The sequence below is a fragment of the Xenia sp. Carnegie-2017 genome, unplaced genomic scaffold (assembly GCF_021976095.1).
Source record: "Xenia sp. Carnegie-2017 unplaced genomic scaffold, XeniaSp_v1 HiC_scaffold_24, whole genome shotgun sequence".
Taxonomy (NCBI): Eukaryota; Metazoa; Cnidaria; class Anthozoa; order Malacalcyonacea; family Xeniidae; genus Xenia; species Xenia sp. Carnegie-2017.
Window position 1 is genome coordinate 11,805,174 of NW_025813487.1, and position 12,337 is coordinate 11,817,510.

The 12,337-nt window shown below is 37.3% G+C and overlaps 2 protein-coding genes across 2 annotated transcripts; both read left to right on the forward strand.

The window, feature by feature from the left end:
- The first annotated feature begins 2,627 nt into the window (after positions 1 to 2,627).
- On the forward strand, positions 2,628 to 7,180 carry LOC124452155. The gene is given in 4 exon segments (XM_047002741.1): positions 2,628 to 2,988; positions 2,991 to 3,113; positions 3,116 to 3,562; positions 7,149 to 7,180. Coding segments are annotated over 4 exon segments (930 nt in total). The 5' UTR covers positions 2,628 to 2,660.
- Positions 7,181 to 7,376: 196 nt separating this feature from the next.
- LOC124451257 lies at positions 7,377 to 9,281 on the forward strand. Its single transcript, XM_047001882.1, has 4 exons — positions 7,377 to 7,485; positions 7,611 to 7,693; positions 8,622 to 9,003; positions 9,093 to 9,281. Exons 2-4 carry the CDS (start codon positions 7,616 to 7,618, stop codon positions 9,110 to 9,112), a joined length of 480 nt encoding a protein of 159 aa, XP_046857838.1. The 5' UTR covers positions 7,377 to 7,485; positions 7,611 to 7,615; the 3' UTR covers positions 9,113 to 9,281.
- Positions 9,282 to 12,337: the final 3,056 nt, after the last annotated feature.

The following is a 12,337-nucleotide window of genomic DNA, read 5'->3' on the forward strand; positions in this document are numbered from 1 at the left end:
TGAGGCAATAGCCCTTGCAGAATTAAGCCTATATATTAGTGAAAGCCTGGCAGCTGGTGAAGCAGTTTTCAAGATGTCTCAATTGTCAGAGCTCTATTGTTCAAGACTTGAACAATTAGGAGTAGAAGTGAAAGGACGTATCAACTCCACAAGACTGAAAGAACGACTTCTCACTCAAATACCAGAGCTGCATGCATTTAAAGATGGTAAAGATGTGAAGCTGGCAATGCCAAATGATATTGGAACAGCTATGGCTTTTGTACACAATAGGAACCTAGACACCGCTGCATTGTACCTTGCAAAAGCTGCTAGTATAGTACGAAAAAAAATGTTCTTGAAAAGGGAACCCTTTGAAGGCACGTTTACACCAGAATGCCAACAACAAGCAGTCCCCGATAGTTTACTTGCCCTGATAAATATGATTTTAGAGGGTCCAAATATAAATAATCAAAAGAAACAAGAGGTGTCAGGAGCCAGTGCCGCTTTAACGATTTCCCAACTGCTAATATTTAATTCAGTAAAGCATGTACGATCAGGTGCTAGCAATGCCATTCGACATGACAAGTCAAGAGAGACACCATTAACCACTTCCACGGCGCTCGTTGTCCATGCAGAAACAAGAAAAAACATTGGTCGACAAGTTTTATAAGCTAGGTCTTTGCATTTCTTATGACAGACTAATGCAGATATCTGCAGATCTGGGAAACAAGTGTTGCAAACTGTATGAGAAGGAGGGTGTTGTATGTCCTCCAAAATTAAGAAAGAATATCTTTACTACAGGCCAAGTTGACAATATCGATCACAATCCGTCCTCAAGAACCGCTAAAAATTCATTTCATGGAACAGCAATTTCCCTTACACAACATCCTTCTCTTGACTCACAAGGAGAAGAACGAGAACAAGTGCCACAGGATAACACTCCCACAAAGTCAAAGGTCGTCAACAGTTTACCTGAATTCTATACAACTGTAACTCCTGTCACAGATGAAGGTAAAAAAGGATCTCTTTTGTCCCAAAGTCACTGGCTCTTTTAAACCTAAACAAGACCTGATAAATAAAAGCATCAAGGAAGAGGAGAAATGGCTAAAAAAGGGTCGACGAACTTTTACTCAAAGAAAAGCTTGAAGAAAAGGATTACTTATCATGGTCAGCTTACTTTGCATCTGAGCAAAACGTAGTTTTGAGGCCCAATGCAATCACCTCTTTATTGCCACTTTTGAAGACAATGCTCATACTATGGCTATGATAAAGCATGCAATGAAAACCGTCAAAGAATCTACTAAGTTCTTAAACCCTAATCAAACTCCTGTTATAGCGATGGACCAACCACTCTATGCACTCGCTAAGCAAATACAGTGGAACAACAAAATGAATTCGGTGAAGATAAGTACATGGTAATGATGGGTGGCCTGCATATTGAGATGGCAATATTAAAGATGATTGGACATTGGTTAACTAACAGTGGGTGGGCAAGGTATGGTGTAGATTTGTTGTTTTATAATCTCAATCTAATAACTAACATATATTTTTACTTTGAAGTGCTCTAATTCATGCTGAGGTTATGACAAGTGGAAGAGCGGATTCTGTTTTGAAAGGATCGCACGTGACGAGATCTCGCTATGTCCACCAAGTAAGTGCCTGTGCAATTTACCTTATGCAGAAAATTGCTTACCAGGAGTACATCGAAAGTTGTGAAGACAAGCCCCAAAAGTTATGAAGCTTGGATAAAAGAACAAAGTGAGCTTTGCCCGCAATTCAAATACTGGGCGACAGTATTAGACCTCGAAATTCTTCTACTGCAGTTTGTTAAGGCTACCAGAGGGTAACTTCCAAGTCTACTTACAAGTGCTTGGAAAGGTACTTCCTTGGTTTTTTGCGATGAACTTGTCTAACTACTCTAGATGGTTGCCAGTACATGTGAGAGATCTCTTACGATTAGAGAAAACGCATCCTACTCTTTTTACAGAGTTTAGTGCACATGGAAAATTTGTGGTTCAGAAGTCCCAACATCGTTTTTCTATGATGTCCCTTGACCAAAACCACGAGCAAGAGAACGAAATGATAAAAGGTGATGGTGGAGCAGTGGGCCTCACCGAGTGCCCAACGGCCCTAAGACGTTGGATGATCGCAGGACCTGAAATTGCAAGACTGGTAAGAGAGTTTGAGTGTTCCTTTGGCGTTCAGTGTTCTACAAAGAACATTACTCACCACGAACAGACACCATCTGTCCAAAAGAACTTTGCAAAAGATGTAAAATCAATGTCTGCTGCATTAAAGGAGTTTGGAAACCCCTTTATGGAAAATAGCAAGGATCTGATTGTCGTAGATACGAAAGAAATAGAGCCTGAGTGTGTTATAGAGTCGATTTATACAGCTCGAAAGATCGGAGAAGCACAATACACTAAGTACGTCGAAGAGAGACTTGAAAAGTGTAACACACCAATAACTGACACAATTGAACGCAATAAGCTTCCACTTTTTTGGAACATCAGTACCAACGACAACCAACAAGACGAAACTTCAAGTCACAACATTAAAGAATGACTGCAATCTTTTTGCAAGGTTGTACATTGCTTGTCAGTCAAGAGAAGGGAATCTCCAAGAATTTTTTTAAGCATGAAAACCAGAGTACTCCTCCTTCATTATCATCAGGGGACAAGATGCGAAGTGGCCAGAAATCAGAATTGATTGATTGTCTCGAAGCTGATGTGCAGACCACCTGTCCAAATGTTGATGTCAAAATCTTGGATGCCGCAGCTATTGTAAACATGCTTAGCCCAGGGAAGTGTAAGACCTTTCAAGAATACTCCAAATCAGTGTTTGTTCCTTATATTGTTCAACAAGCAAATGGTATTAGAAGAATAGATCTTGTTTGGGACCGTTATATACCCGACAGCCTTAAGCAGGGTACTCGTTCATCGCGAGGCGCTGTAGGGGCAAGAAGAAGAGTATGTGACATGGCTGTGATCCCTGCAAACTGGAAATCATTTTAAGATCAGATGACAACAAACAAGAACTTTTCAAGTACCTCAGTCAGGCAGCAACATCGATTCAACTGCCAAATGTTACAATTGTAAGCACTTTTGAGGAAGACATAATAAGTTCGAAGCCAATCGAAAAGATGAGTTAGCTCCCTGCAATCACGAGGAGGCCGATACGCGCATTTTCATTCATGCAAACCATGCAGCGAAAGGTGGAATGAGGAAAATTGTCATAAGAACTGTAGACACAGATGTTGTTGTGTTAGCAATAGCAAACGTGCACAAGTTAGATGTAGATGAACTTTGGATTGCTTTTGGTGTTGGTAAACACATGAGGTACTTACCAATTCATAACATTACACAAAGCTCGTTGAGTAGGGAGCAATGTGAAGCCCTACCCTTCTTTCATGCTGTCACTGGTTGTGATACTGTGTCGTTCTTTGCTGGAAAAGGTAAAAAGACTGCATTTCAAGCCTGGAAGTCTTTTCCTGATGTTACCAGTGTGTTTCAGCTTCTTTCATCTCCAAAAGAATCCATCTCAGAAGAAGAAATGGAAAAATTGAAAGATTTATCATTATTATGTATTCCCGCACATGCCCGCTCTCCAACATCAATGATGCTAGACAAGCTATATTTGCACAAGGTACTAAGACAATCGACCACATTCCACCAACCCAAGCCTCCTTGGTACAGCACATTCGGAGGGCAACATATCAGGCTGGTCATGTTTGGGGTCAGTCGTTAGTTTCAGTTCAACAGTTACCGCTTCCTTCGCAGTGGGGATGGCAAAATAATGGCAGATGGATTCCTACATGGAGCACTCTTCCAGAGGCTTCCAAAGCGTGCAACGAACTGGTGCACTGTGGTTGCAAGAAAGCATGTAGGGGCTTGTGCAAATGTACCAAGTCCAATCTTCCATGCACAGCATTGTGCAAATGTGGTGGTAGCTGTTACCAAGATTAATAAGTAAGTAATATTCCTAAATAATCCCGAAAATGAATCAAAAGAATACACTGCAGTGAAGACGACAGGTGATACAATATCATTATTAAACATTTTCATGCTCTTGTAAAATTTAATAACACCAATAAATCAAGAAATCCCAAATATTCTTCTCATTTTTTTATTGAAAGTATGTGAAATTTACTGGTATAAATGACAATTTATACGAATTATATATCGCTTAATAATACTTACTTCCAAGAGGATATAAATGCGATGAGAACTAAATTGTTTTGTCGATTTTCTTTTATTTGAAATGGGATCCCTGTGCCTTTACTATTAAAATATATGGCAAAATTTATTGATAATTTTCTCGGAAACAAAAAGGTATTTTGCTGGGGTCTCACCTCTATTTTAATTTCATTGATAAACCAATGCAAAATAGTGAATTTGAGACTTTCTTCATGAATTTGAACAATGCTAGGTCTTATACTCCGGACTATTACGTACGTCATTCAGTTGGTTGAAATCGTTACTTTTTTTAGTAATTGCAATCAGTAGCGGATCCAGCATTAGTCAAAATAAATTATAGCTGCTTATTTTCAAATTTAAAGTACTTTCAGCAAAACACTATTGGTTTTGAATTTTTAAAGAATATAATTTTACCAATGGGATGGAGTGTCATCTATCAAAGTCTTGATTTTGCAAATATCACGCTTACGTGTCTATAGAATTGAAGAAAAGCTATTGGCTTGTTTAATCACGTGATAAAATGTGATTGGCTAACAAAAAAAACATGCAATGGCTGATCAATTTTGTTGAAATTTTGTTATCGAAGACGAAGCACAAATTAATGTTTGAAACCGGGTTTTTTCTTTTCTTTTTCCTCAAATAGGTTAACTGCCTCAACTAGATCTTTGTGAATATCTTTATTTTCCCATTCAGGAAGATATTGGGATAAATTTTCGAATGTATCCGCGATTTGTTTGTTTTTATAAACATTAAATTTTCTGTGACGTCAATTCCGTGCGTATGTCTTTTTATAAATCATGGCTCTTCACCAAGGAAGTTAGTCAAATTCTTATGGTTATTATATAAATGACGATTAACAATGAAGAGTAAATACAATACACTAAACAATTAATGCACCCAACGCGTGTTTTTTAATTTAAAATATCAATTAGATTTGACTAATTACTCACACTTTCTTTGAGAGTAATTTTTGAAAGCCTTCCACAAATTCATGATAGCTGCAATGTATGTGCATGTTCATTTTCAAAAAAGTATATTCCATTGTCCCAAGATATATAACAATAAGTAGTTGATTTAATCAGGGACGCCGGAACGGGAAAAGGGCAGGAGGGGCAAGCCTTTGTGGAAGGGCACATGTCTGCAATGTTGGTCGATGAATATTAACGATAATGTAACTATCAAACGATGTAACGTCACTAATTTACAATTTGTCATGTATATTATTTTCCAAAATATTTAATTCTTCTTTCATTTCTCTGTGAAAACTCTTTGGCAATTACGTCTATTTCAACCATATTCATGTGTTGCTTCTGAATGTTGGAGAACATAATATCATTCAGATGATTTCCTAAAGTGTTTGACCGCAGTCATGTTTTGAGACAACGCATTACGCTGAATGTGCGTTCGAACGAGGCAGATGAGAGTGGCACTGTGTAGTATAGTATAATTAGTTTGTGGATCTCTGAGCACCTTTTCTTCGCTGACGGCATGGCATTGAATATCTCTGCTATTGCTGAAATACGCGTGACTTCTGTTATTTTTTTCTTCTGATCCGCGTTGTAAAGCCCAAGAATTGCATTCTTAGAACATCTTTATCAATCAAAAATTGCTTAATCCATTTAAAGATACTCCTCTTTCTTTCATGGAGTTAAGTAACAGTTCCTCGATACATTTGATCTGGAAACGATCGTCTTTTTCAAATCGCGATCCTAGACCTGAGATGATTGCATCAGTGGCTTGGTAGTACGAGCTTTGCATTTGTGTTATATTCGCACTGTTGTGAACTGAGGCATCTGTGACGTGAAGGCTTTCTATTATTAACATTTCTTCATTATTCATCCGTCTTGGAACTTTTCTTAGTCTAGTGCCAGTGCCAAAATTTTCACTAAATTCCAGTGGAAACGACATCATAACACGAAAAACTTTCTTAGCGTCATCAAGTGTACGCTCAAACTCTTCTTCGCTTCTCATCTCAATGAAGACGTTGCAGGACATGTCTTATTGAAAATAGAGCGTACTCAGCTGAAATATCAACCGCTTGGAGCTCTTTAGAAAGCTTCACGAGTAAAGCCAATAGCTTTCTTGTCGCGTTTAAATTAAAGATGACGATTAAGGAAGACAGCTGTCGCCTTATTATTCCTCTAATCTTTGCTTTTGTGTCTGCCGAAATGCTAGGATCTTCCTGCAACTTTTTAACGGTTGCATGTACTTTAGCCGATTTCTCGAAGATGACGTCAGCAGCCTTTACTCTTGTTGTCTATCTCGTTGTAGAAAGACTTTGGAGTCGTAGAACTTTGTAATCGTTTGTTCCTGTTTTATTTCTAAAATCTGCCCGTAGTTTTTCGAACAATAAAATACGTTTTGGATGGGCACCTACACTGTTATTTTTGAGGTGTTGAACTAGCACTTTCTCTAGTGCTAAACTGACACCCACCCGTGGTGTTAAATAAAAGGTGTTATTATAACACCAATATTGGTGTTGATTTAACAACATATGACCTGAAACATATTGTAGCGTGTTAAATTTACACCTCAGCACTTTAACACCCAATTAATAGTGCTGAAATAGCACCTTGTTCTGCCACAAAGGTGCTAAAGTAACACTGTTTCTTGGCGTTAAGTGGTTGGTGTTAAATTAACGCCATTAGCAAGAGTTACAATAATTTATAAAGGGCGGTATTTCTGCACCACTCTCCTTGTAAAATCATGGGTGTCAAAATAACACTTATTTCAACTGTTTTTTTAACTTATTTTTATACTTATATCAAACTGCAGCTGTTTTCGTTCTGTGCTGTTCCTCGTATTGCGCACAATGTTATGTTTTCGAATAAGGTGATTTCTCAATGAAAAAAATTTCTTAAACGTCCTGGCACAGCCATCGATGCTACAAACAACATGAAAATTTGGTTCATCACGATGAACACGGCCAATATGTGTTATTAGTAATTGAAGAGAATCTGAAACGAATTCTAGGCAAATATTACATCGATATAGACGCTACATGACATAATTCACTTCAAGAATACAATTCACTTCTGAAGAGAGTGCCTGCTCAACTCTGTTACCATATATGGTGTGAAATGTGATATTAGCGACTATATGCAAAAACGCGGTAAAATGCTTATAGCCAACTGTCACTGTCACACTGATCATATTTCATTTCATGATTTTCATCGTGATTTCACCTGTTTGTGCAGCATTGTCAAATTATATTTTATTGTGAACTAAACGTAAAAGTCAATATTACCAGGCTTAAAGAGCCATTGGATTTAAGTTATTTGGTTTCGACGATCTCCCTTCTTTTAAAAAGGTAAATACAAAGCTTTCTTGAATATATTTTCTTATGAAATTTCTTGTGACACATACTTTTCCTCGTGCTTATATTTCATGTAGAAATTTTTGTATTTGTGTTTTACAAATTTTTATGCGTTTAAGGTCGGATGGATTCCACGTTGCTTGATAATCTTAAGAAGGCAGGGGTAAAGGACAGTGTAATTTCTATTCTTGAAGATGAAGAGGTATGTGTATAAAATTAATTTTAGCATGAGTGCGTGAATTTTTGCGTGTTGACGTTGTGACTAGACGACTTTTTGTTGCTTTTGTTAACACTGCTTGGTAAATATTTATTCCATACCGAAAAAACAATACTTGAATTTAGTTGGGAAAATTATTGAGGGAAATAAAATGTAAAGATAAAAAATGACTAAGTAATCTAAGACGTCAAGCATTATGAGTGAAAGTTCAACTGCTGTGGTTCCAAACTACATTAGACTATGAAGTAAAAATACCAAATCAATATTATTGCAGCATGCTAAGTTGATGTTCGAATAAATTACTTCATTTTTTTTACTCCGGTCCGCGGAATCCTGGCAAATGTTAAAGCCAATAAATTAAGCTGCTTTAGTAATTTAAAAAATTTATTTGGAAAACGTTTTTAACAATGGATTTGAATGATAGTTCTCACTCGGAAAGCGAGTTTTACTATGCCGACGAGCTTGGAAATATCGTGGAAAATGATAGCGAAAATATAGCAGAAAACGTAAACATGGATGAAAGCGACGAAAGTTTTACGCATGAAATTCAAGATTACATTATGGCACAACGGCCATAACCGCTTGACAAGAAATAAATACGTTATTTACCGTTTATATTTCGGTCCGAATAGAAAAATAGTTCCTCTCGACATAAAAAACGGCCTTTGGCCTCTGGCCGTTTGGGACCTCTGGAAAACATTTTTACATTTATTTCACGCGCGTTCTGATTGGTCAAAGCCCAATCCAAACATCAAATGGCTCTTCTTTTTTCGCTTGAATGGACCTCCCCAAAGTCTCGGTCAGTACAAGCGAAAAAACAACTCGACCAGTATCCTCCTGTACGAACCTCTCGCTCAGTCATTAACATATATATATCTTTTTAATTTAATTTTGATTTTTTGTACTTGAATAGTTTGATTCAGCTGGTATTTTAAACAATACATCTGATGAGCTGTTGAAGGCATGTGGCATAAAAGGAGGGCAAGTTATACGAATCAAAAATGCATTGGCAACGATTAACAACTTGGACAAGTTTCTACCATTAAGAAATGTTCCATCCACCATTGAACCATCCACCCAGAAGATCGCTTTATCCACTAGTCATTCCTTTGCCATAAATGACAATGTCAGCAATTTTTCAGCGTCAATTGAAGAAGCTCATTTGTCAACAGGCACACCGTCACCTACAACATCTAGTACACCTCGACATACCATAGCATCTGAAAAGAGTAATCAACCTTCACCAAGCTTTGTACTTGTGGAAGAAAGGAAACCGAACAAGAACTGGATAAAAGGTTTTAAACTTCCTATTTCTGAATGTTAAATAATATACCTCATAATAGGTCACATTCTAATGTTAAAATTTATCTTTTGTATTTTACAGTTTTCTCCAAGAGTGAATGAAGCACTGCAAGCAGGAAAACTTAATGGAAACCTTTGGGATGAGTTTACTAGGGACATTTGTTCTTCTATTAAAGCTCATACAATGTTTCCATCCAGAGAAGAAAAACAAAGAGTGGCGTCCATGATTGTAGAAAAATATACTTTTCTCGTCGATTCACTTGGAGCTGGTACAGTAAGTCATATTCATATTATTTAATGCATATGATAATCTTTAGAAGAAATCCTATAGCTTTGCTCGCTATCTCTTATAATGTACAGCATGAACTTTCTTCGTTACAGGGGTCATGGTTGAAAGCAATCACTAATCGATTCAAAAACATGCGTAGAAAGAAGACGAATTCAACAACAAGATCTCTTTGTGTGTCTCAAACTACACAAAAGCAGCCAGAAACAAAGATGTTTCTAAGCTGTTTTATATATATACACTAGGTGCCAAAAAAATAAGTCCACTAAATATCGAATGCATATTTTTAGTTTTGAACCATATCACCACTCTGTCACAACAATGTTAGGTTTTAAGTTCTCGAAAAAGCAATGTCAGTACATGGTATGTCCTCCCTTAGCTTTCAAAATGGCTTCAACTCTTTTTGGCATTGATTTAACAAGATTTTGAAGTGTAGATGGTTCAATATTATGCCAACATGTAGAGATTACATCCCATAGCCTGTCCTGGCTTATTACGTCATGTTTCACTTTTTCTCTTTTAAACTTATCCCATAAGTGTTCAATTGGATTAACATCGGGCGATTGAGGCGGAAATGCCGTGAGCTTCAATTCACCCTGATTTTCTTTGTTCCTTAAATAATTTGTGCACAAGTTGGAGCTGTGTTTCGGATCGTTATCCTGAAGTAAGGTAAATCCTCTCCCGCATAACCTTTTGCCAGATGGTACAGCATGCCTTTGGAGAATAGAATGGTATTGCCTTTTGTCAAGATTACCTTTTATTCTGTAAAGACTCCGAACACCATTAAAGCTGAAACAGCCCCAGACTTGAATGTTTCCACCCCCATGCTTCACGGTGGACTTGAGGCACTGACTTGACAATCTTTCACCACATCTTCGTCTCACATAAACACGGTGATTATTTCCATGTATTTCAAACTTTGATTCGTCAGTAAAAAGTACTTTTTTCCAATTGTCTACGCTGTAATGCCTGTATTTTTGGCTCATAAGAATCTCTTCCGCTTATTTATCGGGCGAAGCAACGGCTTGGAAGCTGCAACTCTTCCGTTCAGACCACTTGAAGCCAATCTCCTTCTTACTGTTGTTTTGCTGATTGCTTTCTCTCGGGTGGCGTTAATTGACGATTGAATGTTGCTAGCAGTTGCTTGTCTGTTACGCAAAGAACTTAGTTTTATGAACTGATCTTCTTTCTTTGTTGTTATACGTGGTCTCTCAGGTTTTGGTAAGCTGGAATAACATTGCGTCTTTTTAAATCTTTCCACGGTTCGCTGCACAGCTCCTTTGGACACTCCCAGCTTTGCAGCAACATTCGTTGTAAGTAACCTTCGTTAGTGAGAGCAACAATTTTTCCTCTAACTCCTTCATTTAAATCTTTAGCCATTTCCCAATGTACTGCCCATGCACTTAGATATTGTGAAATATCTTGGAAACAATTGCGGGAGACAATTTCAGGTCTCACTGCGCATTTTCAAGTGGCTACTGTAACTATATATTTCAAAAGACACATTTTTTCCCACAATTTTTCCAATATTGGAGCTGGACTCATTTTTTTGGCACCTAGTGTATATACATTTAACTTTACTTGTTTCATATATTGACTTGTTTATAGTATGTTTTATGTTTTTGTATATATTTATATGTGTGAATACATGCATATAAATCATTTCATTTTTTTTTAAATATATTTATTGCTCAGCATTTTTGTGTCGCGTGTTTAACTGGCCTTACATAAAATAATAAGAAAAGGGGTTACAAAATAACACCGAATTTAAGTGTCATTTTGACACCGGACGTTAAGGGCTAAATTAGCACTTTAACAAGTGCTATAATAACACCAAGAATAGGCGCTATTTTAGCACCAAACTCGGTGTTAATTTAACACCAGTAAGAAAATAACACCCGAAATGGTGTTATTCTGTACCTTTTAATTTAACACGACTTTTTAGTGTTAAATTAACACCTTAAAATTTACAGTGTACGATTGCATACAGGGATTGGCATAAATCCAGTGACGTAGAAAATAAATTAGATTGCTTAGCTGCATCCTGTATAATAAGTTCATTGCAGTGACTGAAACAATGAACATAAATTGCGTTTGGTGCAATATCTTCCTTGAGCTTTCTTGCGAGGGATTTCATTGCTGAAGCCCATCAAAGCCCATAGCTGCCATTTTGTGACCTTCCATACCACATCTGAGAAGGATATCTTTGGTGTAGTACAGTAATGCATCAGATGAAAGTCCTTGCAAACATTCATAAATTCCAACAAAATCTTCCGATACTTCGTAATTATCATCACAGGTCCTTACGGAGAAAGACAACTGTTCCTTCTTAGATACGTCTGGTGATTCGTCAGCTAGAATTGAAAATGATTCTCTCACTAGTATTTTAACAGTCAAATGTCTTCGAGCATTTATTACAATCATCTGTTTCTGCTCGTCCAGGATGTCGTGTGCAGCTACGTATCGGTTCTCGTCTAGTAAAAGTTTTAGTGCTTTGTCGTTGATAGCTTTATCAAGATTGAACTGATGAATATTAGATTCAAAATCCGTTTTACCTCTAATCGCAATACCTTGGCGTAAGAGTGTTTTTAATGTTTGAAGATGTGAAATCAACCCTTTCCGCCTTAACTGCTGCGTTTCAAGAGCAAGCGAACTGCAGGCTATGCTAATAGACAATTGCCCTTTGTCTAATGTGGCACAAGCTTCTTTATGAGCGTAACTGTTTTCATGTTCGTTGAATTTCTCACAGCCTTTTTTCCAGTTAACAAATCCAACTTCATAACTGCCAAACACTCCCTTTATCTTAAAGTGGGTAGAACAAATTTCGCAAAAAGCCTTATTTTTTTCTTGATTGTACACTGGCCACTCATAATTTCGTAACCACTGACCTTGGAAATATCGACCATGCTTCACACTACTTTCCTTGTCTTCACTTGTAAAGTCTTTCTCATGTTTTACCCATGTCGTTTTCATGCATATCTTTTCTGTTTGACCAATCAGACTTTTCGGTTTGGACCATTTTTGTGACTCACAGTCTGAGG

Bases quoted from the DNA above. Each gene is read 5' to 3' on its own strand.
- LOC124451257 (XM_047001882.1), top strand. From the start codon at position 7,616: ATGGATTCCACGTTGCTTGATAATCTTAAGAAGGCAGGGGTAAAGGAC. The intron at 7,694-8,621 runs GTATGTGTATAA...GTACTTGAATAG, and splicing joins CTATTCTTGAAGATGAAGAG to TTTGATTCAGCTGGTATTTT. The intron at 9,004-9,092 runs GTTTTAAACTTC...TGTATTTTACAG, and splicing joins GAACAAGAACTGGATAAAAG to TTTTCTCCAAGAGTGAATGA.